The sequence below is a fragment of the Manis pentadactyla genome, chromosome 5 (assembly GCF_030020395.1).
Source record: "Manis pentadactyla isolate mManPen7 chromosome 5, mManPen7.hap1, whole genome shotgun sequence".
NCBI lineage: Eukaryota > Metazoa > Chordata > Mammalia > Pholidota > Manidae > Manis > Manis pentadactyla.
The window spans coordinates 156,095,758-156,123,076 of record NC_080023.1 but is presented as its reverse complement, the minus strand read 5'-3'; the positions used below and the strand labels follow the sequence as shown (position 1 = coordinate 156,123,076).

At 44.9% G+C, this 27,319-nt stretch overlaps 2 protein-coding genes and 1 long non-coding RNA gene across 6 annotated transcripts in view; 1 reads left to right on the top strand and 2 right to left on the bottom strand.

Annotated features, from left to right (window-relative positions):
- Positions 1–832: 832 nt before the first annotated feature.
- LOC118920315 (uncharacterized) lies at positions 833–4,366 on the bottom strand. The gene is made up of 3 exons (XR_005027862.2): positions 4,303–4,366; positions 3,348–3,462; positions 833–895 (listed from the first exon to the last, which is right to left on the bottom strand). It is a non-coding gene; the product is annotated as an uncharacterized LOC118920315 (long non-coding RNA).
- A 698-nt stretch (positions 4,367–5,064) lies between these two features.
- On the top strand, positions 5,065–25,107 carry GSS (glutathione synthetase). 3 transcript variants are annotated; one of them, XM_036902502.2, is made up of 13 exons: positions 5,065–5,174; positions 7,729–7,863; positions 12,451–12,596; positions 14,881–14,956; positions 15,261–15,400; positions 16,102–16,218; positions 17,034–17,114; positions 17,215–17,292; positions 18,489–18,555; positions 21,226–21,420; positions 21,900–21,981; positions 23,389–23,578; positions 24,560–25,107. In XM_036902502.2, the coding sequence occupies exons 2-13, from the start codon at positions 7,735–7,737 to the stop codon at positions 24,681–24,683; spliced, it is 1,425 nt and encodes a 474-aa protein (XP_036758397.2). In that variant the 5' UTR covers positions 5,065–5,174; positions 7,729–7,734; the 3' UTR covers positions 24,684–25,107. The 3 variants fall into 3 exon arrangements, with proteins under 3 accessions (XP_036758397.2, XP_036758399.2, XP_057358912.1); XM_036902504.2 differs by having other exon boundaries at positions 5,074–5,170; XM_057502929.1 differs by lacking the exon at positions 5,065–5,174 and adding an exon at positions 5,445–5,467.
- A 340-nt stretch (positions 25,108–25,447) lies between these two features.
- Positions 25,448–27,319, bottom strand: part of ACSS2 (acyl-CoA synthetase short chain family member 2) — a 44,769-nt gene continuing 42,897 nt past the window's right edge. For both annotated transcript variants that reach the window (XM_036902489.2, XM_036902490.2), the window contains 3 exons: positions 27,123–27,299; positions 26,461–26,535; positions 25,448–26,323 (listed from right to left, as the gene is read on the bottom strand). In XM_036902489.2, the coding sequence (XP_036758384.1) occupies positions 26,196–26,323; positions 26,461–26,535; positions 27,123–27,299 (380 nt within the window). In that variant the 3' untranslated portion in view covers positions 25,448–26,195. The remainder of the gene's footprint in view (positions 26,324–26,460; positions 26,536–27,122; positions 27,300–27,319) is intronic.

Here is a 27,319-nt window from a genome sequence, read left to right as displayed (position 1 = left end):
CGTAAGTGTAAATCTGCATGATTTTGGGATAGGCAATGGTTTCTTAGATATGACACTCAAAGCACAAGCAACCAAGGAAAAAATTAATGAATTGGACTTCATTAAAACTAAAAACATTTTTTCATCAAAGGACATGATCAAGAAACCAAAAAGACAAAACACAGAATGGGAGAAACTATTTGCAAATCATATATCTGATAAAGGTCTGATATCCAGAATATATCAAGAATTCTCATAACAACAGAAAGACAACCCAATTTTAAATGGGCAAAAGATCTGACTAGACATTTCTCCAAAGAAGATACACAAATGACCAATAAGCACATGAAAATATGCTTGTCATTAGTCAGACAAATGCAAATTGAAAACATAATGAGATACCACTTCACACCCACTAGGATGGTCCTAATCAAACAGACAATACATGTTGGTGAGGATGTAAAAACTGAAATGCTCTTACTACAGGTGGGACTGTAAAAAAGAAAAGCCACTTTGGAAGAGAGGCTGGCAGTTACTCAATAAGTTAAACATAGAGTTACCATATGACCCATCAAAACCATTTTTATGCATATATCTGAGAATTGAAAACATACATCCACACAAAAACTTGCACATGAATGTTCATAGCAGCATTATTATTTATAATAGCAAAAAATGGAAACAACCCAAATGTCCACCAACAGAGGGATGGATGAACAAAATGTGGTGTATCCACAATGGATTACTATTCAGACATAAAAAGGAATGAAATACAGATACATGCTACAACATGGATGAATCTTGAAAACATTATAGTAAGTGAACACAAAAGGCCACATATAGGATTCCACTTAGGTTAAATGTCCAGAAAAGGCAAATCCACAGAGACAGAAGACAGATAAGCGATTGCCAGGAGCTAGAGACGAGAGGAACAGGTGTGACTGCTAAGGCATATGGGGTTTCTTTTGGGGTGATGAAAAAATTCTGGAATTAGATAGTGGTAATGGTTGTACAATCTTATGACCATACTAAAGACCACTGAATTGTACACTTATAAAGGTTGAATTTTATGGCACATTAACAATATCTCAATAAAAAATTACACAAAAATAACAAACCCCAAATTCAGAAGGGTCTACTGCTGGGGGAGTATGGTTGTGGAGGGGCACACAGAGGCCTCCAGCTATATTAACAATGTTTTACTTCACAGTTTGGGTGGTGGGTATATGGGTGTTCATTATACTGATCTTTATACCTTTCTTAATGTTTTCATAATAAATATAATTTTAAAGTATTTACTGAGTATCAATCTGGGCCAGGCACTGGGCTACCTGGGTGGTTATAATGTTAAGTAAAATTGGATCCTATCCTGCCTAAAAGTTAAGTAGATAGGTACTAAGTGGAAAAGAGGGGCTGTAAGTAAGTCATCTCTCCTTTCTGGGCTTCTGCTTCCTCATGGATACAATGAAAGCTGGACTAGAAGCTTGTTATAGGAAGCCTCTGAGGATCTAGGGGCTGAGGAGTCTGTCTCCCCTTCATCGGTGCACAATTTCAAGGACACATCATGGACAATGATGGCACAGGCCCTGAAGTCAGTCCAGGTGCCATCAATCATGCAAGTGGGCCTAAGGCAAAGCCAAACTGAGTCTTCTCTTCTGAGTAAAATAGGGACAATAACTTCTGCCTCCCAGGATTACTGTGGGGGTGTAAATGAGATAACACATATAAAGTGCTCAGGACAGGCCTGGCACACAGTAAATGTTCCACACAGAAGAGAGTTCTCACTTTGATTCCACAGGCATTTCCTGAGCAGCACTGCTGGGCCAGGCCCATGCAAGGGGCCAGAAAACAGAGGAATTACACTGTGAATGGCCAAGCAGTGGCCCCCAGCCAGGTGGGGAAATAGCCTCATAAACAACAATACCAGGCAGGGTGATGCCATTGCTAAAAAGAGAAGACAGCCACATGCACAGAGGCAGATCACGTGCAGTGCAGACCCTGGGATGACAGTGATGTCCCAGTCAAGAGGCCCAGTCCAGGCTTGGAGGGGGGCCCTCACAGAGGAAAGGAACCATACAAAATTAAGGGACTGGCCTTCTTTCCTGCTGCAGTGCAGCCTTCCTTGTTTCTTTTCACCTAATTCGACTCAAATGTTCAAACCCCAAGAACAGAGACCACAATGGATTCAAAAGTCAGGTTTGGGAAGCCTGAGCTCATGGCACATCCCAAGTGTGTGTGCATGAGCACCGTGGCTAATAGTGTGAAGCAGCATGATCTCTGGCAAATCAGAACCTCTTCCAGCCTCTGAGTCCCAGCTGTAAAACGGAGATGGTAACAGTACCAACCTCATAGGGCTGTGGTGAAACATGAGATAACAACTGCAAAGCCATCAGCCAAGTACCTGGCACTTAATGAGCAGATCAATAAAGATTAGTTATTATTAGGAAAAAAATAGATGCCACTTTGAAAGTGAGGACAGTGGGATTCAAAGAAGTGAGAAGCCTTTCCTATAGTCACACTGTTAGTTTGTGGAGGCAGAACTGAAACCAAGTCTGAGGCATCAAAGCTCAGTGCATCATAACCTCCCTCTGTTCCAGAATCTTCAGCAGGCTCTCTGTAATCCACTAGGTGGGATCTATCCTCACCATGGAGTAAGGAACCAGCCAAGGCTTGCAGCCAAAGAGGCCTTGGGCAAGTTCCCTAATCTTGGGTTCCTTGGTCTGGGATCCCTGAGTGGGCCCACAGGAGCTCTGTAAATTTCTCCAGGTGGTTTGCAAAAAGTTTGTGTCAAATAGAGATTTTCACTTAGCATGTCTTCTTAACCACCCAAGGAAATACAGTATCTACCTTGAAAGGCTGTTGGGGGTTAAATGAAGTACAGGGAAACATACTAAGAACCTGAAACATATTAAACTTTGATCTCCATTCCTTCCTCCCTCCCCAGTTTATTTCCATCATTCAGCAAATTATTATTGAACATCTACGGTGTGGCAGGCACCATTCCAGGTGTGGGGAGCAAAATGGGTAAGACAATGTCCCTATTTTCCTGGAGCTCACATTCCAGTGGAGGGAAAACAGACAAATAAAATGAATAATTTCAGATATAAGTGCTATGAAGAAAATACACAGGATAATGTAGTAAAAACTGATAGGTGTATGGGTGGCATCTGAGGAGGAAACATCTGAATGACAAAAAGGAGCCAGTTATCTGGGTAGAGGGTGCAGGAAAGGCAAAGCCTCACTTGAAAGAACTTTGGGCAAGAACCCCTCAATCCAAGTCCCACCACAAACTGGGTCCTCTTAAACAAGTCACATAACTTCTGAGGCTCAGCTGACATACCTACAAAATGGGAATAAAGATACCTTACCTGCCACAGTGTGAGGGGACTCAACCAAAGGCTGTTAAGTTCTGGGATCCTCCCCAAATTTCACCAATAGACACCTGATACAGATCATTTGACACCCATCTTGGAAGAGGGGAACCTGTACAGAGATCCCTGGGTCACAATTTTTTTAACTTCATGCTGCCCTAGAAATAGCTTCCTTTGTTCCTGGTTAACAAAGTGGACTTTTCCTGCCACCTGGGGCCTATTAAAGTAATTGCTGCTTCAGACTCTCCCTCACGTAAAAAAGCAAGATAGGGGAGGGACACCATGGAAACATCATCCAATAACCAGTCATCCATCCCTTACCTCCCTCCAACAAGATTGGAGGGCTCAGTCTGTCCTAGAGACAGAGAATGTACATGCTTTATTTAAGGAATGGGAAAAATCCTGGCCCCTGGGTTTGGCCACTGATTTATAAAGTTATAGTTGGCCCTGCTAAATGCCTCTTAAATCTATCCCCTTCTCTCCTCCTCAGCCACTGCCTCATCAATTCACACATTAACTCCTTGTGAGTTATTTTTCAGGCTTTAGTTTCTCCATTTCCAAGCCATTTGCCATGCTGTAACCAGCACCTAACACTCAAAACAGACCATGTCTCTCCCCTGCTTAAAACCCTTAGCTTCCCATTACTCATTGGAGAAATGCCAAATTCCTTAACCTGATATCCAAGGCTCCCTCTACAAGACTGAGCTCCTTTCTGCCTGCTCCAACCCCCAGGCCCTCCTCATTATGTACACCAAACTCCTCATCTTCTCTAAAACAAGCCTAGCCACAATCAGAATTATTTTCTGTTGCTGTTTCTGTTCCTGTTACTTGCAACACTGCTCCCATTCCTGCCTTTCACCTCCACCCCTACTTCCTTCATTGCTTACACATTGCTACTCATCCTTCAAGATCCCAAAGGCCTTCCCCAATTCTGCAGAAAAGCACTGTTTACCTATCTACTTTCTTAATCAGATGTAGAAGTAGGTGCTCTGTCATATTCATGGTTCATTCCCCAAAGCCTGGACGGATAAATTCACTTTAAATTTTTATCAGGTGCTTCAGATTGAGAACAATCTTACCACAAGTCAGATAGAAGGAACAGTTAAAAGACCCGGGAGGGGCTGCCCAATTCTTATTCTTGAGGGTAGGGAATCGAGAATCTACATTTTAAAAAACCTTCCCGGATCCTGATGCAAGTGACATTCTGAGTAACACTGGATCACTCTCAAGCGTTAACTTAAAAATTGCTGGAAAAATGGAAATGCTTTCCTTTTGCTTCTAGGGTTTTTCCTGCAGCTGTCCTGGGATTAATCTGGAAGGTGGGCTATTCTGCAACCCAGTTGGGTGGAAAACAGAAGCCTGGGTTCTAACATTTGCTCGGTCCTTAACGTGCTATGCTGCGCGGGTCTCTACCCTTCTCTGAGCCTCTATTACCACACCTACCCCCACCAACTGTGTGTCCCTGAGGTAGTGACTGTCCCATTCTGGGTATCATTTCCCCCATCTTTTCTGACGCCCTACGAGCTATGCAAACCCGTAGCTGTCCGCCGACACAGCCCGGCTCCTCCCCTCCTTCCCAAAGTCCTGTTCTCCCGGGTCCAGCCAACGCGCCCCTAATGCCAAGGCTGACAGCTCACGGACTGCCCCTTCCCGGCTGCCGTCCAGCTCCGCAGGCAGCGGCTCTCCTCCCCCGCCCTGCTCTTGAGGCCTTGCCTCTGCGGTCTGCGCAAGCGCGTTGGGTGTCATCTAGGCCCCGCCCCCTGGACCTCGGGTTACCGCGCGAGGGGCTTGAGAACCGAGCGCGGCTGGACGACGAACCAGTAGGTTGGGGAGCAACAACGGCGGCCGGCAAGGGCCACGATTCCTCGGGAGGAAGGATGTGAGGGAGCTCGGAGGCTGAGGGATCTTGCAGCTCAAACCAGTGGCAGGGACAAGGAAACTGGTGTCCAGTGAGGGGTTTGGTCTGGCGTGTGTTGATCCTAGATTTCCCAGCTCTCCTGACTCCGGATCAGGCCGGTGTCGGGGACATACCAGACTACAGCTGGAGTTAAAAACAAAACAAAAAAATAGAAAGCGATTAAATACAGACTTTATCCAGAGTGGAAGTGAGCAGGCTGGTGAGCTGGGGCAGGTCTGGGCAGGAGACGACGTTGTTGCACTGGTCTCGGCCTCTGGATAAAGTCCAACCGGGTTTTCTTGTGGGTATTTTAAGGCTTTTCGTGATCTGGCACCAGTCTGTCATTCATTTATCTGTATCTAACAGTCACTGAACACTGTAGTAGGCCTGGAGATATTATTCCTAAAGTACAGAGAGAAGTAATGGGCTGTAGAAGCCCCGCTGGTCGGGGGTCGGGAATGGTGGGGAGTGCTGCAAAAAGAGGCAGTAGCACGTGCCAAGGTCTGGAAGTGGGAGACAGCCTGGTGTATTATGGTCACTGGAGATAACCTCACTCTGAACCTGTCTAGAACCCAGGGAACAGGTGATGGTAGTGAGAGCTAGGCTCCTGACAGGAGATGGAGAGAAATCAAGGAATTCAAAGTATGTATTTAGACAGAATCCACAGGGTTTGGAGAGAATCGGGTGTAGGTGAGTGGGTGGGGATCATCAGAGGAGGAGCAGATCTGTGGGGAGACAAAAACAAATGCTGTTCTGGTTCTGTAGAGACTACTCCCAGTAAACAGTTGGATTTTCTATTTTGAAGACCAGGAAAGCACTACTGTGAAGGTATAGATTCAGCAAAATAAAGTCACAAGAAGGGTTGAGACTAGAATGTGAAAAACAAAGGGCCCAATTAGCACTTATCATAGTTATTATTATTATGTCTTATCTTATTCTCTGTCCTCAGTACCTAGTCAAGGGCCTAACAGTAGATGCCAGTGTTAAACAACTAAACAAAAGCCAAACTGCAGGCAAGTGTGCTGGAATCCCAGAGTTGTAAAGAGATGGGGGCTAATGGAGGGTTTCATTGCTCTGATGTATGTGACCTCTGACAAGTTCTCCACCTGTAAAGTGGGTTCAGCCAAAAAAGCAGCTCTAGTTGCCTTAGCCAAATGCTGCTAAGGAACTGCACACAGATTTTTCTCATTTAACCCACATGGCAACCTTATTTATAAAGAAAGTAATATTATGGACTCAAACGCAAGTCTTCCTGACTCCAGAGCTTTGTTCTCTACTATGACTGCCTTAACTCACCCAACAGGGATGTTGTCAGGACACTCTTGAAATCACATGCTCATTCTTCATGAGCTGAAGCTGGCAGACTTTCATAATGGACCTAGCACCGGTTCTGCCATGGAGAGAGGGGGATGGAGCTGAATGTGAGAGGTTACTTGTCATTCTCTAGCGCTCTTCCTGGGGAACCACTGAGCTGGCAGCCGTGTTTCCTTACTAAAATCAAATGACAATAGGGCAATTAATGACTGGTGTTTCCAGATTTTTATCCAGATCTTCTTAACCCCCCAGGGCTTGCTAGAAAATCATTATCAAGGTGTGTGAGTTGGTTGACTCTTGTGTGTCTTGGGGTATCCAGTTGGAATCCTCTTCCTATTATACTGGGCACTTGGTTTTCAGTTGCTTCTGTCCTGCTACTGTGATTTCTCAGAATTATTTTCTGTCTTTTGGTGCTGTGATGACATATGTCTATATAAGGAATGTAGTCATTTCCTGCTAGTGAGTTTGCTTCTAATTAGTATGAAGGAGGGGTTCACCTTAGCTGTATTTCATAGTATTCCACAAAAATCTTCTCTTTGTCTCCCCCACCCCCACCATGGAATTTATTTGAGATCTGCCAACATTGGTTGTTGGAGCTAGAAGGAAAATTAATAATCTATTGCAATGGTTCCCATCCCAGGAAAAGAAAAATAGAGAGCTTCAGCCCTTCCCTCCTTTCAGACCTCTTGAATCAGAATCTCTGAGTGGAGCCCAGGAATCTATTTTTTTTTCAGGCTTCCCAGAATATTCAGATGGTTTTGGAAACCACGGATCTACCCCATAACCTTTGTTTCACAGCTCTGGGGGGTGGGCGGGGAGGAACTTGCCCCAGTCATATAGAACATTTAGTGCCTCTTTTTCCAATGAAAAGCACTGGGTTGGGAGTCCAGAGACTTGAGTTCAAGTCCAGGTTTTACTAGTCATTTCCTTGGGCAAGTCATTTCAACTGTGTGCGTCCACTTCCTTAATGTGAGAATAATGCCATCATTGTATCGGGAATCAAGAGTGGAATGGAAATGCTTTGTCAAGCTTTCCACTTTGTGCTCATGGAAGCTGCTAAGAGCTGCCAGTTTCAGTGTTTGCTCCCCTGTACAACACTGCCAGTTTCAGTGGTTGTTGGGTCCCAGGCCATCTGTCACTAAGCCCTTCTCTCGCCTCCTGTTGCAGGTTGGGATGGCCACCAGCTGGGGGAGCCTCTTGCAGACTGAGCAGCAGCTAGAAGAGCTGGCACGGCAGGCTGTGGACCGAGCACTGTCTGAGGGAGTGTTGCTAAGGACCTCACAGGAACCCAGCTCCTCGGATGTAAGCTCTTACCCATCCCCACAGCACTGACCACACTGCTCTGGATCCTACTGGCCCCTGCCAGACCGAAGGCATCTTATTTGGGTCAAAAACCACATCTCTTTTGCTTTTTTTTTTTAATAACTAAAATTGATCTTTAGACTATATAAAGTAAAAAGCAGCATGCTAATCAAATTCAAGTCTGGTGTTTGAAGTGTGACTTAGACAAGTTGCTTAGCTTCTCTCAGCTGCGGTTTCTTCCAATATAAAAAAGGGGTAATAATGGGACCTACCTCATCAAGTTGGTAAGAAACTTAAAGGATAGATCATGTGAAGCACTTTGCTCAGTGCGCTATTATTTTTTTAAGACCCCTAATCATACTACCTTCTCTGTAATTGGTTTTCAGTATATCTTTCCAGGTCTTTCTCTGTGCATTTATATACATATATGTGTATATAAAGAAATATATGGTTTTTTTAAAAAGCAAATTAGATCATACATGTTGTTACTCTGTGGTGTGTTTTTGTTTGTTTTTCATTTAACAATCTGTCTCAGAACTCTTTGCAACCCTCTCCACTAGAGTCAGCTTCCAGAATTCTGATGCACAGTATTCCAGGAATGAATGGATCACTTTCCTCTACTGATGGCTATTTAGGTGATTTCTAATGTTACGACTACATGTAACACTACCTGTACAGGAAACATCCACATACATTCCTATTTGGGCACTTCTATGAGTGTTTCTCTAGGGTTGATACATAAAGGAAGTGCTGCATGCAAACCACATCTTTTAAAAATCTCATCCTTTAAAAAAAAAACGTTTTTATTTTGACTAGGTAAGACATTTTCATTGTTCAAATTTCAACAGGTATTAGAGTTGACAATTTAACCTTCCCTTCCACCTTCCATAGCCACCCAGTTCTCCTGCCCAGAAGGCAACCTGAGTTTTAGCAATCTTGCTTATACTTCAGATAGTTTATTCATAACAAGAAAATATATATGTATTCCTTCTTCCCACTTTTTACACAAAGAAGCATACTAGACAAGGTCTTTTTTTTTTTACTTAACAGTATACCTTATGATTATCTATATTAGTAACTAAAAAGCTGCCACTTTTTTTACCAAACCACATCCTCTTTTGTCTCTGTATGCTCAGAACCTAGTTAAGGGCCTGATGGAGAGTCCAAATTCAGTTAAGTGTTGGCTGAGGCCCAAGTGAATGAGAATGGTTGTCATCTAAAGTAGGCTGATACTGTGGAAGGTCTGCTTCTAGCTTTGGGGATATAATTACTTAGTTTATGAACTTTAGATTTTGTGAACTGTTTGTCTGAATCCAGACAAGCATTTTTCCCTTCCAAAATTATTTTTCCTCTTTTAATAAACAGGTTTTTGTGTGAAGGTCCAACACTTGGTCTTTCTGGAAATTAATGGAGCCTAGAAAAGTCACAATCCTCAGTGAGATTCCTAACCCAGTAATGTGTGTGCACACATGCAATTTCATTCCAAATCTTTACCAGGTGCCTATTCTATGCAGGGCCATTCTAGGCACTGAGGTGAGTCAGCCAGAAGCTCTGGCCTCTGGAGCTCATGGTCTAGTTGGAGAATGTACCACAAGACAAAATTAAATAATGGCAGTTCTATGAGGAAACATAGGCAGCTTGCTGCATAATATTAGTTATCATTTAGTGAGTATTTACTGTGTGCCAGGCACTATTCTAAACATTTTGGAATCACTAACTCATTTAGTCCTCAGCACAACAGATGAGGAAACTAAGGCCCAAAGAGATCAAGTAACTTGCCTGAGGTTATTTAATGAATTGAATTGAAACCCAAGTAATCTGCCTCCTGAATTCAATGCTCTGAGCTTTTATGCTTTACTACCTGTCCCAGAATACTGTATAGAATATTGGGAAAAAGGAGCAATTCATTAGTGGTATTTGAACTAGGTCTTAAAAGACAAATGGGGGAAAGGAATAGCATACCAGAGGCCCCAAAGTAGGAAAAGGCAAAAAATATTCAAGAAAATGCAGCTGAATGCAGGGCATAAAAATGGACATAGTGGGAAAGAAGGCAGGCCAAAATCAGACAGCTGAGAAGCTTTGGATACTGGGTGGAAGAGAAGTGTGAACTTTATCCTGTATGTAGAGCAAGGCTACAAACCAGCCATGTGCAGACTGAATAGTTGGTTCCTGCAGGTTTAGGGAGGGAATTAATTTTTTTAAATACATGAACAGGGTACAAAATTCAAAAGGTATTTGGTATATGAATACCAGTATGTGAATACTTCCTCAAGCCACTGTTTCTTCCCCAGAAGCAAGCACTGTTAACAGTTGTTTTTTTTTTAAACCAGAGTGTCTTGAAAAGAAGTCAGAGCCAAATCATGAAGTAAAAAAAAATCTAGATATCCAGCTTGTTTTGAAAAATCAGATCAGCTGGCAACCATGGCCTGCTTTCTTGCCTGTGCTGTCTGGCAACAATTTACTAGAGTGGAGTTCTGGCTGCCTACTTTAGATAAGATGGGAGTTTTTCTTACTTCTTCCCATCATTGTCTGTTTCTCTGACTATGAAGCAGAGTGTTTATTGTCATGTATGTGCTATAGTTTTCCTCTAGTAGAAGAATATTATTTGGTTTCTGTGTCTCTATCAAAAGTGAGAAAACTGTATGTTTCAGCTTTTAGCCTATGAACAGCAGAGAACAGTTATATATTACTGATCCCAAATTCAAGTGGGCATAATGAGTTGCAGGGACAGAGGCAGAGGGATGTTTTAGCAAAAAACTCTCTGGGAGTTGTTCAGGCCAAATGGGACTTGTTGAAGAGGCAGAGTTCTGAGATTTAAAGCCAAGGAAACGCCCCTGTAGTCATCACACATTCATTCAGAATATTAGGTCACCCATTACATAATCTGCAGCAATTCCCCCTCTAACTCATAAAGGTTTCAAGCTGAAAAAATCTTACTCTCACAAATACCTTTACTAAGTTTTGTCTTAGAATAAATGCTAAGGAGGGCAACTTTGGAATTATCTACCAAAAATTTAGGTGAATTTACCCTAAGTACCTTAGATTTTCAATCTTAGAAATTTATAGTTTATGATCCTTCTCACATACAAAATACTTAGAATGTATATTCTAGGCTATCCACTGAAGCATTGATTCTAATGGGGTGGAAAAAAGGAAATCACCCAAATGTTCATAGTAGAAGGCTAGATTCAATAAATTGTGTATACATATCTCTCCAAAGAATGGAATACTACAGAGCCATTAAAAAGAATGGGAGTGCTGTATTTGAATGTTATACGGAACTGTCTCTGAAATATTTATAAAGCAAAGAACAGAACAATGTAGGTATCATAATGCTTCTCTGTGCATTACAAAAAGAAAATATGTATGTATACATATACATCAGTCTAAAAGGATATGTGAGCCACTAGTATACCATTTGTCTTTGGGGAGGAGAACTGGGGCATTGGGGCCAGTGGGGGAGTGAGACATACTTTTATTATGTTTCCTGTTTCTTTTGAATTTTGTATCATGGGTTTATATTATCTATTCAAAATAATAATATTTTTAAAACAAATAATAAACACCAAGTTCTAATAATATAAACTCAAACTGACTTAATGGCAAACTGATATGAACTCAGAGGTTAAACTCAGGAATGCTTCGTAATCCAAGTCTCAAGGTCATTTTGTCATCTCTTACCCAAGTTCTAGTTCATTTGTTGTTGGAAATCTCAGAATGCATTATCCCCTTCTAGAAACAGTGTTCTAGATGGTATTTGGGTTTCCTGGCTCTGCCAAAGTCCAAAGAACTCAGAATGGGTTCTGGGTAGTGGGGCATTGAAAGGCTGAGGGTTGCTAGAACCAAGAGACTGGAAGACTAGTGAGCCCTGAGGTGTTGGCAGCTGACTGGGTGGGTATTCCAGGCCTGGCAGCCTGAGTCACTATCTCTAACACTGGGGGGAATGACTCCCAGATTTTTCTCTGGGGGCCAGGGTTCACTTCTGCCACAGACCTGCTAGGAGGATTCTCTCTTTACCCCAACCAGAAGGCAAGGGGTCTGGAGTGTGAGTTCCTGGCATGAGGAGGGTCCTGAGCTTAGATATTAATTAGCTAGGAACTGCGTGTGCATGTGTGTGTGTGTGTGTGTTGTTTAGTAACCATCCTGGTTCAAATCCCAGGGCCACTTAACAGCTTTATATAATCTTGGATATGTTACTTAACCTACTCTGAGACTCAGTTCCCTTATCTATTTATTAAGCATCAGTAGTATCTTCCTCATAGACTTAAATGATGAATCCATTCAAAGTATTTAAAACAGTGCCTTGGACACAGCAAGTGCTCAATAATTTTTGTGTTTTTTGTTTGTTTTTGGCCATTTTATGTCTGATTTTTTTTTGTAAAGAGATAAAATACCACAGACTCTAGAAGTTTTCTTTGTGTCCGTTCCTTATCCTGTTGTCCCGCCCTCCCTTCCCAGAGGTAACCACTATTCTGCAGGTTGTATGTCCTTAGTAAATGTAGGCCATAGTTTCCATGAGGTTACATTTGCAAGAATACAACACATTCACAGGTGTTCTACCCCTGCCCACTCTCTCTCCTCGAACAGGTGGTAAGCTATGCCCCATTCACGCTCTTCCCCTCACCGGTCCCCGGTGCCCTTCTGGAGCAGGCCTATGCTGTACAGATGGACTTCAACCTGCTGGTGGATGCTGTCAGCCAGAATGCTGCCTTTCTGGAGCAAACTCTGTCCAGGTACTGGGTAGTGGGGCATTGAAGGGCTGAGAGTTGCTAGAACCAAGGGACTGGATGACTGATGAGCCATGAGGTGTTGCTCTGGCCACTGACTGGGTTGGGTGGCAGACAGGTACCCCCTAGGAGAAACAAAAAGTAGTAGAAGACAAGAGAGCTGGCATCTAATCCTGGCTTTTATTTATATGGCTTTAAGCAAGTCCCTGTCTTTCTCTGGGCCTCAATTTCTTCATCTGTAAAATGGGGAGGTTGGCCTACATCTAAGATCCCTTTCAGTATTGACATTTTGTGATTCTCTGATCAATGACCACCTACTTTGAAGACTGAAATTTCCATTTGGAATTAGGGAAGCTCAGCCTAGTTTTAGAGAAAACAAAGGACAGGGGAGGTTATTAGGTTTAAAGTCAGATTTCTCACTTCTTCTCCCAAGTAGTGACCCTTTCTTGTCACCTCAGGCCTCTCATCTTGGTTGTGGGGTGGGGGGCGGAGATGGGGATGCAGACTGGGGCCACATCCAGGACATGAGGATACAGAACCCCGGAAATGGCTCACCCCATTCCACTCCTCTCTGTCACTTCTTCCTTGATGTTTTTTTCCACTGCAGGCCCTGGGGCAATGGAAGTTTCTTCACTTTAGAATTAAATATATAAAAATATATGTATTTGTATGTATGTGTATATATATATATATATATATATATATATTTATATAGAAACTGGACATATATATGTGTATATATATATAACTGCATGTCTAATTTTTCAAAAGAAAATTTTGTTAGAGACAAAATCTTTTTAAAATGTGCACATTGGTGTGAGGGTGGATCACATGGTAAGAAGTATGGAAATTGCTGATGTGGAACTAAAAACCAAAGAGTGATGGACCACCACGTTCCCCCTAGATCTTTCTTGGGATGAGCCCAGCATTTGTACCTGTGATGCTCTGATGTGGGAAATATAAGCAGCCCGATTTATGATTTATAAAGATTATATATCTCTACCCTAAAGGTGCAGTCATGTAGGAGATCTTCCCTGCAGCCCATTTCTGCAACCACTGCTTTCCCGTTCCCCTTCCCTTTGAAATACACACAACCCTTCTCCCTTGCCAGGGAGAAGACCGTCTGGATCACCTCTTCAGAAAAGGGATTATGTGTCTCAACTCCCCTGGAGGCTAACGCCCAGCTAGGGACTCTCCTCCTCACTCAGGGCTGGGAAAGGTCCCATGAGAGATCTGGCTGGGGAGCAGAACTTTCAGGGCAGGCCTGAGCTACATGGGCTCAGTGGGGGTCCCTGTAACCAGGTAAACCTGCAAGTCAGGCTTGAGCAGGCATGCAGAGATTGCCCTGAATCTTGAAAGGCAGCAAGTGTGGCATTTGTTACCTGTGAGTACATCTTCCTGAGGCTCCAGAAAACCATAATGGATGGGCCCCTGCTTCATTCATGTGTTGCAGCAGCACCCTGAACTATGATGATGAACTAGTACAGACATGTTCTCTATCCTCAGGCAGTTTATAGCCAAGTAGGAGAGGGAATGCTAACTCTCACACAAATAAAATGGGTAATTACAACTGCAATTAATGCAGTCAAGGAGAGTCCACAGTGCTTTGAGAGCACATAGCAGGGGGATCTGACTCAGATAGGAGAGACCCCCTGAGGAGATCATATCATATGAAAACTGGCTGAAGAAAAAAATTGGACATTTAGCTTGAGTCAGAAAAATTTGGAGGGGAGGCACAGGGCATAACTGCTGTCTTATAATCTTTGAGAGCTGCCATGGAAGACAGAGAAGACTTGTTCTGGGAGGTCCCAGAGTGTAGGGGAAGCAATGGAGAGTTACTACTGTTAGGTCAGCCAGAAAGCCTACCAACCGTCAGGGCTATTCAAGTACAGAATGGTTATATCTATATAACATGCCATTTTTTTAATTCTTGGGACCAGCCACTATGTAAGTTCTGTACATGTAATTCTGTATCTCATTTACCCTTCACCACAACTCTATGATACAAATATAATTTTTTCCTCTTAATTCTACAGATGAGCAAACTGAGACACAGAGGTGAAATGATTCTCCAAGGTTGCCTAGCAGTGAGTGGTAAAGCTGGGATCTGAACCCAGGTTTTCTGGCTTTAGAGCCGGGTTCTAAACCACTGTTTTCTGTCAGATTGGCATGGGTATTCAAGTTTGGGCCAGTGGAGCCAGAGAGGACTCAGGAGGCAATGGACAGGGTTGGAACTACTTGATCTTTAAGGTCACATGTAGCCTAGAAAATGTTCTGTTTCCTCCCTCAGCACTATCAAAAGGGACAACTTTACTGCTCGTCTCTTTGACATCCACAAGCAAGTCCTGAAAGAGGGCATTGCCCAGGTAACTGTTCCTCATTCCACCCTAGTCTGTGACCTGCTGCACAGGCCCCCATCTTTTTTTTTTTTTACCAGAAGAATTTGGCCCAGTCCTTGAGCTCATGGGACTCTGCCTCTCCTTACTCCCCACTAAGTTTGTACACCAGTGGCCATCCTGGGGTGACCCAGAGAATCATTCCATTACATTTGTGAGTGTTAGCTGGTGCCTCTAATCTCTACATAGAGTTCAAAGTACCTGTTTGCTCTGTGGCTAGGCCCTCAGAATCAGCCCGTGAGCAAATGTCCTCAGCCTTCAGTTTTCCCCACAGACTGTGTTCCTGGGCCTGAATCGCTCAGACTACATGTTCCAGTGCAACACGGATGGATTCCCAGCCCTGAAACAGATTGAAATCAACACCATCTCTGCCAGCTTTGGGGGCCTGGCTTCCCGGACCCCAGCTGTGCATCGGTGAGTTCTTTGAGCAGCCCTGGACACACCGGTGGGGTGACAGTCTGATGAGCCTGCAATCACGGGTGGGGGCAGGGATCTTCAACTCTGTGCCTCCCTGAGCCATGGGTCATGTTTTTCTCCCCCTCTCCCTTTCTACTGGTAGACCCTTTCTACTGGTCTTGGTATGTCAGGAAGAGAAGGGACCTCATGGTTCATCTAGTCCTGCCCTCTTATTATAAAGTTAATATTCCTGGCAGAGGGAACAGTATCTACAAGGGTCTGGGTATGAGAAAGAAATTTGGAGGTCTGAAGGGTCTGACTCCCAAGACAGAGAGGGATCAGGGACTTCCCATGTGAGGCTGGACCCTAGAAGCATCCATGTCTAATCCACAGTGATGCTTCAGGTTGCTGTAATTTATCTGCAGCAAGGTTCCAGACAGAACCTGGTGCTCAGGAAAAGGGTTTCCAGGTCACTGGGAGGTTGGCGTGGAGTGGAAACATAGGGTCTCAGGGCTCCTCTGGGCATGTACAGCAATGGTCAGGCTTAGGACAGCCCAGCATATTCCAGCCTAAGGTGGATCTTGCAGGAGCATGATGGTAAGATGCCTTTTTAGTGCTCAGCTGATTCTCAATGTGATGTTCCTGTAAGTGTCTATGAGTCACAGGCAGAGGGGTCTTCCAGGTCCATCATTACTAAATGGACATCTCTTTTCCAACAGACATGTTCTCAATGTCCTGAGTAAGACCAAAGAAGCTGCCAAGATCCTCTCCAATAATCCCAGCAAGGGACTGGCCTTAGGGATTGCCAAAGCCTGGGAGCTCTACGGATCAGCCAAGTAAGGTGGGGTTGGGGGTGTTCAGCATTCATGGGTGTGGCAACCACAGCTTGCCTGACGTCATTAGGAAATGAGGGAATTTTTCTAGGAATAGAAACTTGCACTTTTAAGTGACAAAATTAATGGAGTTTTGGGGTTCCATCTTAAATAAGTGGTGCAGACTATAACCTTTTCTGGTTGGCTAGAGGTCATCATGACTGTGAGTGATTGTATCTTGATGTAATACAGAGGTGCTACCTAGAGTTAGAGAGGTGCCTGAGGCTGTTTGCCTGCACTAATGGTCCCACTGTTAGGCTTTAGGCTTTCATTCTTTTTCTCCAGTTTTTCTGTTTCTCTGCTATCAGCTGTTACTTCTTACTGCTATCAGGGCTTGAATTCGGAATCTTCCACTCCATCCCTGACTGGCTGTGGCTTGGTAGAGCAAAAGATCTGGGTTGTTACGACTGTGTCTAACAAGTGTGAGTAAATGCATAAACTTTGATTTAGGGATTTTGTTGCTCTGTTTTAACTGCCTAGAGGCATTTTTTGCTTCCTTCTTATTTCTCAACCATGTTCTAGATGTGTAAAGACGCTAGGCAACTGACATCTGGACAAGTGAGGAGCCACTGTATTAACAGTTATTGCAATGTTAATACAGCATTAATAGTTAATCCTAAATGAGCATTTACTAGTGCCACACTTTATGCTAAGCACTTTACATACAGGATCTCATTGAATCTTCATATCCAACACTCCAGGGTAGATACTCCTAAAGAGAATGGGATGGAGGGGGGATAAGGTTTGGTAGCCTTGGGCCACCTGTGCTTTTTCCCCAGTGCTCTGGTACTACTGATTGCTCAAGAGAAGGAAAGGAACATATTTGATCAGCGTGCCATAGAGAATGAGCTACTGGCCAGGTCAGTAAAGGAGGGGGTACATCCAGATGTGGCCTCAGGAATGTGGAGAGCCTTTCAAACAGAGCCTCCATTCGCTCTGACCCTTGCCAATCTTTCCCAGGAATATCCATGTAATGCGGCGAAGGTTTGAAGATGTCTCTGAAAAAGGGTCTCTGGACCAAGACCGAAGGCTGTTTATGTAAGTGTTCAGGGGGTATTCCTCAAGGATCCAATAGAGGGCTGGTATAGGAAATTCATTCTGCCACCCAGTTCCCATAAGAGACCCTTTCTTCTGGGAGATGTGATGGCTTGCTTCCTTCTCTCTGAATTTTAGGGTTGAACTATCCCATCATCCGAGGAAATCTTAGACAAGGCTAGCCAAGTTCTGCTTCTAAAGGGTTGTATCAGAGCTACTGACATTCTAGATAAAGGCCTACTGGGTTTTCATATGCCCCTAGGCTCCCAAAAGTTTTCTTGTCGCTCTGGGTGACTGGTCATGTTAGGCCTGGGCAGCTGGGCTGGGCTGTCAGGAAGAATAGCAGCCACCTCATTCTGTGACTGACCTAGCAGCTGCTCTCTGTGCTCTGGCAAGACCTCAAGGAGCCTGGATTTGTGTTCCAAGCCAGGCCCTGCTCTTCCCTTCAGAGGCCACCACCAGGTGACCTTAGGACCACACACTTGGATGGCATTGCTTGCGACACACACATATTTAGACCTGGAACTTTATGATTCTTAAAATTAAGAATTTCTTAATTCTCCAGGGAATTTCACAATGCCACTTACTATTTTTAAGATGTACTTTTGTCATAACAAAACAAAGTCATTAATTTACAGATAAACCAGACAGTATCAAATAAAGAAAAGGGGAGAAGTTCAAACAACCTCTGTCTTAACTAGACTCATAATTTTACATATCCCCACTCTCACTGCTGCCATTGTTAAAAATCTCAGCCTGCTTTCAACTACTTTAAGCATGTTTTACTAAGCACTGCAGTATGATTCTCTGCTTGGTAATTTTTAGCCCACTTTTAAAAAATTTACCTAATTTGATTGTTTGCCTTCTTGTTTCCTTTTGGCCTCCCTAGAATGACTCTAGATCTGGAAATTGTCAAGCATTTCTTATCGTACACCTCCAGGTTTTTAGTGGAAGCATTGGGGGTGTAGGTATTTACTTTCACTGCTTCCAGTGAACCCCTGTGCAGGCTACTCCTGTGGACTGACTTTCAAATAAGCCAAACTCATTTTGATGCACCCTAAAATAGATTGAACCACTGAACACATTATAATTTATAACAGCCTGATTTTTTATATTTAACTTTATATATAATGAATTATAACATATAATTTATAACAGTTATAATTTAATGTAGCAGCTTTCTCCATCCTGTGTTCTAGGGACGGCCAGGAAATTGCTGTGGTTTACTTCCGGGATGGCTATATGCCAAGTCAGTATAGTCGACAGGTTGGTATTTTCTGTAGGCCATTCTTTGCCTCCTGGCACCCACCATTGTTCCTCAGAGACCTGACTCAGGCACCACAACAACCTGAGTTTGTCCCTGAGCTCTGGCTACAGTTCTTCCGGGAACTTGCTGCTAGAACCTCCTATCTTCCCACAAGCTTTTTGCTACCTCTCACTCTCTACAAACACACTGTCTTTTAGAATCTGAATCCTCAGGAATCCATGGTACTTCAACCATTCACACTGTTTATAGAAATATACTGGTAAAAGTAACAGTCATCCTTCTGGGGGAGATTCATTCTATGGTGTAACACCCCCATCATGGCCAGTTTTAAGCTACCCAATTTAACCTCTCTGAACACAGAGTTGGGAAGCGATGGGTATAATCAGCTCTCCTAGCTGGTACAAACCAGTTCTACCACACCATCAACCATTTTTTTCCAGCCAACTCTTACCTTCCTTTTATCTTTGTCAGAAAGTTTGTATCACCTACCCATTTAAGTTAATGGCAGTAGTGATACTACTTTATCTTGCTATCATGCCATTTGTTTTCAAAATTACTTTCCACATCAATTATTTATTTAATCCTTTTAACCACTCTGTGAGGTATATAATTATCCCCACTATACAGATGAAGAAATTAAGGTTTGTAGAGATGCAGGGGCTTGGCTCCCAAAAGGAGTTCCCAGTATTTCTGACTCTCAATCTGTGGCATTTCCAGTATATCATTCTTCTCCCCCTGCCCCTAATCCACAGCATGGAGAAGCTAAGAAGCCCTGCTTTCATTTGGAAGAAGGTAAAGGAGGAAATAATTGTTAGAAAATACCATGAGCAGTAGGCTGGGGATCATGAGCCTTTGGTTCTGCTTCATTGTGACCGTGGGCAGGTTCCTGACCCTTTCTGGGCTCAATTTCTGTAAGCTGAGGTAACTGCACTAGAAAACTGAGGAAACTCCTTGCAGATCTGTCATTCTTTGACTATACGATTCTTCCAAGGCCCAGCTGTATAAGGAGCAGCTCCACAGAGGTGGCAGCTCTATAGAGGGTCATTTCCTCTAGAAAGTGGTTTAGCAATGGTGGGAACTTGCTGACTAGAGAAGAGAAAAACTGTCCATTGGGAAAATGGATCCAGGTTCTAGGACAGGGAATATAGGGAAAGGGGCCAGAGAAAACTTTAAAAAGAGAGAAGAGGTTGAACTAACAAGGAAGGAAATTAGTGCACGAGGAGAACATTTTTAGGGAAGTGAGAAACTCAGACTAGGTTTTGAACATGGAGGTAAATCTACAAGGCTTAGTGACTTGCTGGGTGACCCTAGGCAAGCCCCTGCTCATCTCTGAATTTTGCTTTCTCTGCTTCTAACATAATGGAGTACTTCTCTGGGTTTATCTCTGATGTTCTGGGCACCTGTAACTCTGCCTGGAATGCCAGCCTACTAGGTAGCTGGGGTTATTAGTGAAGACCAGGCAAAGGTCCTGCAGATGGATGGATTGTATCAAAAGAAGGACGGTATGGGGTAGGGGCTGTGGCAGTTGGTAGCAGGAAGGACACATGTTGCTCCCTAGGCCATAGCCTTGATCCTGCTGTGGCAGTCTGATGTTGTCTGGAGTCAAAAGCAGGCTGTCCCCTAGTGCCTGAGAATGGGGACTAGAGCTGTAAGGCATGACCCTCTGCTGTTTCCTTGGCACTCATACCCTGAACTCCTGGCACACCAGACCATCCATCCTGTGATTTCCCATCTGCAGGACTTTGCTCTTATTATTCCATTAACCTGAGTACCCCTTACCTCTTGAGTCTCATCTGTCAGACTCTACCTGTTCACTCAAATTTCACCTCATTAAACAACAACAAATATTTGTTGGGGACTTACAAAGCTCCAGGCACTGTCTGGAGATACAACAGGGGATACAACAGGAAACAAGACACATAACAAGGATCTGGTCCTTACAGAGTTTGGTTGGGGAGATGATCATCAGAAAGTAAACAAAAATAAAAAAATTTTTTTTCTGGTTGCAGGAAGCTCTTTGAATACAACAACAGAGTGAAAAGTTAGAGAATTATGGGGAAACCTACATAAATAGGGTGGTTTGAGAAGGTGACTTTGAGTTGAAACTTAAGGATGAGAGGGATCCAACCATCCATTGGAAAAGCCAAAAGGAAAAGAATTTCAGACAGAGGAAAAAGCAGCAAATGCCAAGGCACTGAAGTGGGAATGATTGTGTGTCTGAGGACTGACTGACCTTATGGCTGGAATTGGGAGTGGTATGGAGGGACATCATGGAATGAAGTTGAAAATGAGGCACAAGGCAGAAACTGTAGGGTCTTACAGGCTGTGCTAAGGAGTTTGAATTTTATTTGGCATAGAGTAGGAAGCTGAGCTCATAACAGGTGTTCCACCCCTTTCAAACCTCCTCACCAATTTTTCTATACTCTTACACCTTTGGTCATTTTTCCCTTTTAATTACAGTCATGTATCATTGTGCTAGACTGTGAGCTTCCCTGAGGGCAAGAATTCTGAAGACTGGGAGGGATCACACTTGCCTCACAAGGATGTTGCAATGACCCTGGAAGACAATGAATGTGAGGAGAAAAAGCATGGTACCTGGTTCCTGATGAATGCTCAGTAAAGTTCAGCTGAAGTGGAATAGAGTTCCTTTTGTTTTCTTCCTTCTGCAGAACTGGGAAGCACGTCTGCTGCTGGAGAGGTCATGTGCTGTCAAGTGCCCAGACATTGCCACTCAGCTGGCTGGAACTAAGAAGGTGCAGCAGGAGCTGAGCAGAGTGGGCGTGCTGGAGGTGTTCCTCCCTGGACAGTCTGAGGCTGTGGCCCGTCTCCGGGCCACCTTTGCTGGCCTTTATTCACTGGACATGGTGTGTAGCAGCCCGTTTCTCCCAGTACAGGCCTTCTAGGTGGCAGGGAACAGAGTCCAATGTGTTGGGGAGGTTGGAGCTGACACTAGGCTGGACTTGGATTGATGATGCTCTGTGAGAACCCCTAGAGCCCTGGGGAGTGGGGCTGGAATTCATTGTAAGCTTCCTCAGCAAAGGTAGAAATGGGGATGGTAGTCAGGGGAAGGGGCTGAGACAGATGGCAAGAACTGGGGAGTATCTGTACCCACTTTCCAGTCTTCCTGCTGCAGAGCCCTGAACTGTTTTCAGAGAAAGCTTATTCTCATTGTACTTGGTGCTGCAGGTAGTTTGTTAGGGGTCACATCCAAATAGTGGCACCCATCCTGAAGGGGCATATGGCTCTTTCCCCTCCTGCTCTTCCTCTGATACTGCTCTGCACAACCAGCAGGACCTCAGCTCCTGCCTCTTTGACCTAAGACTTCTTTCTTGCCTCCTGCCAGGGTGAAGAAGGGGATCAGGCCATTGCTGAGGCCCTTGCTACTCCTGACCAGTTTGTGCTAAAGCCCCAGAGAGAGGGTGGAGGTGGGTGGTTCCCCCTGTGCAGAAAGGGGGCTAGCAGGTTGTCATTAGTGCTGACTGGCACTTGCTATGGGCACAGTTCCAGCCTCTGTGGGATACAAGAACAGAATCAGGCCCTCGCCTTGGACAGTGTCTCAGGAGACCCTGTAATCATGTGTGTCAAGCACAGGGGAATCTATTAACCAGCATTGGAGTGTTTGGACAAGTTTAGTCTGAGGTGCCTATGTATGAATTATAGGGAAGCAGGATGGGGGCCTATCAGGAGGTTGGATGTCTTCCTGCTTAGTTTGAATTCCTTGAGTGCGGGGATCATGTCTGCTCACAAATCTAGAGGAGCTGGGTTTTTTTATCTTGGCTTTAAAGGATAGGCAGGAATTTCCCAGGGGGAAGAGGGAGAAGGGAATTCCATATAGCAGAGCAACTTCAGGCAAAGGCACAGGTCCATTTAAGTGTGATATGTTAGGAGATTAACGAGTAACTGGTGAGGCTGGAGTGCAGCACGGGAGATGGGAGGAGGCAGGGATTTGGGCTGGAAAAGATTGTTTGGGATCTGACTATAAAGGATTTGAATACATTTAAGAAATAGGATTTAATCTTAAAGGTAGTGGGAAGCCATCAGAGAGTTTTGAGGAGGGGAAGGAGACATGATCCAGAATCTGTGTTTCAGCCATGGAAAGCACGTCCTGGAATGAGGGAAGACATTGGTAGCAGAGAGACCATAGAGGAGGCTGGTATGGTTGTCCAGAAGAGCAATGTAGAGGCCTGAGCTAGGGCTACAACAGTGTAGAGGCCTGGGCTAGGGCTATAGACCAAAGAGACATGTCCAATTAGTGACAGGTAATGGAGAGGGAGGAGTTAAATATGACCTAGGGATGTCTTTCACTGGGAAGTAGGAACATCCAGGAGGGGCAGGTTCAAGCAGAAGTAATGAGTTCTGTTTGGACACACTGAGTTCGTTTTAGGGGCTTATGGGATATCCATGTGAAATCTACAGCAGAGAGGTTCAGTTAAAGATTTGGGAGTTAACAAGTTACAGGATATAAGTGCAGCCTTGGAAGAGATTTCCCTGGGGAAAAAAAAAAGCGTGTATATGAAGGAGAGAACAAGGGTGGAAGTCTTATTCCTTGGGAATCCCAACATTTAAGAGGGCCAGGAGCCAATCAGGGAGGTTGAAAAGGAACACCCTAGATAGGAGGGGAGCCAAGACAGGATGGCGTGGTGGAACATGTGCTCACTTGTACGAGTGAGGGCTCTCCTGTTTGGGTGACATTCCTTTCTTGGGAACCAGGCCCACCCTAGTTTCCCGGATCTAGTTTCAGGAACTGAGGCTACTGACTTGCCCCAGAAGTGGGAGTATAGGGTGGAGAAGGTGGGCAGAGGGTCAAGGGTGACTGGCCAATGGAATTGCAGGTAACAACCTATATGGGGAGGAGATGGTGCAGGCCCTGGAGCAGCTGAAGGACAGTGAGGAGAGGGCCTCCTACATCCTCATGGAGAAGATCAAACCTGAGCCTTTTGGGAATTACTTACTACGGCCTGGTAGCCCTGCTCAAGTGGTCCAGTGCATCTCAGAGCTGGGCATCTTCGGGGTCTATGTCAGGTGAGCCAGTCAGAAGGGGCTGCTCCTTGCCAGAGGCCAGCCAAATGTGCCTGGAAAGAGCACTGGACAGGGAGCAGGAATTCTGGACTGTCCCAGTTCTGCCAATCCGTGCTGTATTACCTGTTTCCTTATCTAGTAAATGAGGCCAAGGACCCAAGACCTGCTCACCTCACAGGGCTATCAAATGAAGCCCAGATGAGAAATGTTTTGCTACTATAAAGGAAATTCCAGGTAGTGCCAAGATGGATGAGAAAAATAACCCTGGACTAGAAGGAGACCCCAGGGAAGAAGAGTTCGGGTACAGTTCCCAGGCCACTAGGGATTCTGGGGAAAGGCAGGATGGGCCATCTAGAGGCTGCTCAGTAGCTTTGAAAAGCTGAGTTGCCTCTGGGTTTGGCTTTGAGCAAGGAAGCATAGGGAAGAGAGGAATACTTGGAAATTTGTAAGGAACAGTTCCTGGCCCCTCATCCTACTTCCTGCAAAATACTCCAAGGTCAGGGCAAGGTGGTAATAACAAATCCTATCATGCTCCCAACCAGAGCTTACCCTTCCCTCTAATCTTCCCTCTAATCACTTCCAACATCTCTGCCTGCCACTTCCCCCTCAATTTCCCCTACTACCGCAGCCATCTTGAGAGGCAAAGAAGGAAATTTACAGCTATAGGGCACAAAATGTGAGCCTGGTATCATGATAAATGATTTTCCTGGTTTATTAATCCTCGTGACCATCTTGCAAAGTGAGAGAGAGCCCTATTTTAAATTTAGGAAATTGGTATTTAGGAAGACTGAGTAACTTGCCCAAAGACACAGAATTTGTAATTACCAAACTAGGATGCAAACCCAAATCTGATTCTAAAATCCTAGCACTTGCTTGGGTATAGTCAGCACCCATGTACTGCTCAGCTGGGACCAAGAAAGGTCCTGGGTTTGGGGGACTAAATCCAAGTGATGGAGCTGTGTGTCTCCTGCACCATTCCTCTAGGCAGGGAAAGACATTCGTGATGAACAAGCATGTGGGACATCTGCTTCGAACCAAAGCCGTCGAGCATGCAGATGGTGGTGTGGCAGCAGGAGTGGCAGTCCTGGACAACCCATATCCAGTGTGAAGGCACAGCCAAGCCTGTCCAGACCTCACTCAGGAGACCTTGGATCCCTTGTACTTGTTATTCCTCTCGTAGCCCTCCGAGGGGCTTTCCTCTGCCTACCTTGGGAGGGCTGACCTCTTCTAGAGACCTTCCAGGGGCTTCCTGGAAGGGTGGATGCTGGGTACCTTCACCCAGCTCCCTCATCTAAGGACTAGAAAAGCTGTGTTTCCCTGAGAGGATCGAGAGGTCCCTAAGTCACTGGGGGATAGGTTCAGCTGAAAGGAAGCTGATCTGAGATGAGGGTCCATAACCTTGCCACCGTCTTGTCAGCCCCTCATAAGCCTTTTCATCAGGTTCCAGGATGGAGGGGTAGAAGGAAATGGGTGGAGGGGCATAGCCTTCCCCCATGTCTGCCTTAAATAAAACTATATTGCTGATTCTGTCATACCTTGGTTTGTACATTTAGGGGAAGGAGAGCTATAATCTGGGTCACCCCTCTTGAGGTAGATTGGAGAAAGGGAGAGGGTCCCTGATAGGAACCCAGAAGGGAGGGCATCCATGATGGGACATCATGGTTGTGAACTGGCTTCATTTGCTTTCCTGCTTAGCTCAGGAGCTTGTCAAAGGGCTTGTTAGTGAAACCCTGCCTAGCTCTGCCCAAACCAAAAGTTCTGGAAGGAAGATATTGGAGTATTCTGGGGGAAACCACTCCCCTTCCCATCCCCCACACAAATCAGTACAGCTAGCAAGTTATAGTAAAATACCTAAGAAAACAAATCACTGCCTTCTTGAGTTCACAGACTTTATTCCTACAACCACAAGGCTTGAGCATGACCAGGGCAAGAAAAGAGAGTTTCATCTGACAGTTTCTCTCATTGGCAGGACTCTGTTTGGGGGAGGCTGGGAACAGAGGACAAGTCAAACTTCCCTGGCCCTAGAAACAAAACACACTCCTGCAAGAAGCAGATGAATCTGAAAACTCTGGAAAATGAGCCTGCCTGCATAGCTCCTGGAGCAAATGTGCAGACAAGCACTGCCATCTGGCACAAAAGGGAATTCAGACCCAGAACAAAAGCAGCAAAGTGTTTAAAAATATAATAATTGCTCCAGGACTCACAAACAGGCATTTCTAAGGGCAAGTGCATGCCCAAGGTAAGTACTGGTGCTTCCTGAGAGCTGACATAGGATCACAGAGCTGCCTCCCTGCTTCAGTGTAGGCCCTCACTGCCCACTGAATACTTAACTTGGGTTGGGGACATTGACTTCAAGGCCCCTGTTCTGGGGTCCAAGGGCTCTTTGAGTCTAGGAGTATAGCAACCTGAGGTGGACCTAGGCCTTGTCTCATCTTCCTGGCAGCCACAGGAAGTTACCTCTATTCTGGGGCAAAGCTGGTCCTCAGTCCCAGACAGCTGGTCAGGGGAGGTGGTATGGGTCAGCACTGGCCCTCTGCACTCCTGGACAGGGGTCAGGGAAAGTGGGGAAAACTCTGGAAAGCCAAGCAGGGGGAATCCTGGGAAAAGGACAGGGTCTTGTTCACTGGATAGTCAGGCAGCGGTGGCTGAAGAGCTGGCTGATGATGGATGGATCAGCCACAGTAGATGTGTCCCCCAGGTTGTGGTCATTCTGAGCAATCTTCCGAAGCACCCGCCTCATGATTTTCCCTGGGGACCACAGGGTTCTGGTTACCTGGTGACAGCATTGGTCCACTCCAGCCCTTTCAAAGGCTTATTACTCTGCCATCACTGGGCCTCAGCCAATTCCAATCCCAATCCCAATCCCTCAAGGCTTCTGAACATACCTGAGCGGGTTTTAGGCAAGCCAGGTGCATTCTGGATGTAATCCGGTGTGGCAATGGGGCCAATCTTTTCTCTAACTGTAACCAACAAACCGTTAAGCATTTTTCAGTGCCCTTAGCCAGGCCCCCAAAACCCAGGATAGAGATTGCTTTGTTCCTCCACCTATTTCCTCTTCAAGGCCCTGCCCAGAGTCATTCTCATGCTCACTGCCTGTCTTTTTCTTTTAAATACATGTCTCTTTATCTTATTGTATCTTAATCCACCTTCATGGAACTGAAATTCTAAGAATCATCCTACTATAGTTGAAAATCCCACTTTAGTAGCACTGTGGCCATGGGTGAATGATTTAACTTCTCTGAGTCTCAATTTCTTCATCTTTAGAGTGAAGGTAACAAAAGGATCTGTTTCATGGGGTGATTACAGGGATTTAAAGGAATTAATACATTTAAAGCAATTAGCTCAGTGGTGACACAAAGAAAGAATTCAATAATTCAGCCATTATTATCCTAGCAGAGACGGAGTGAGAAGAAGGCAATCAGCTCCTAAGGCTCCCAGGAGTCTGTGGTTTGAGGAGTAGCTTGCCCCAGCCCCTCCCCAACAATCTGGTGTGGTAACTGGGCCACCAGGAAAGACCCTGCACTCCCTGCCCAGGGAGGCTCCTCACTCTGCTTCTTGAGCTCCTCAGTGAGGATGGGGCTGAACGTGTAGCCATTGCGTAGTGTGACAAAGCAGTAGAGGCATTCGCCCTTCACAGGATGAGGGTGGCTGACCACAGCTGCCTCTGCAACAGCCTCATGTTCCACAAGTGCTGACTCTACTTCTGCCGTGCTCAGCAGGTGTCCTTGGAAAGGGAAAAGAAGC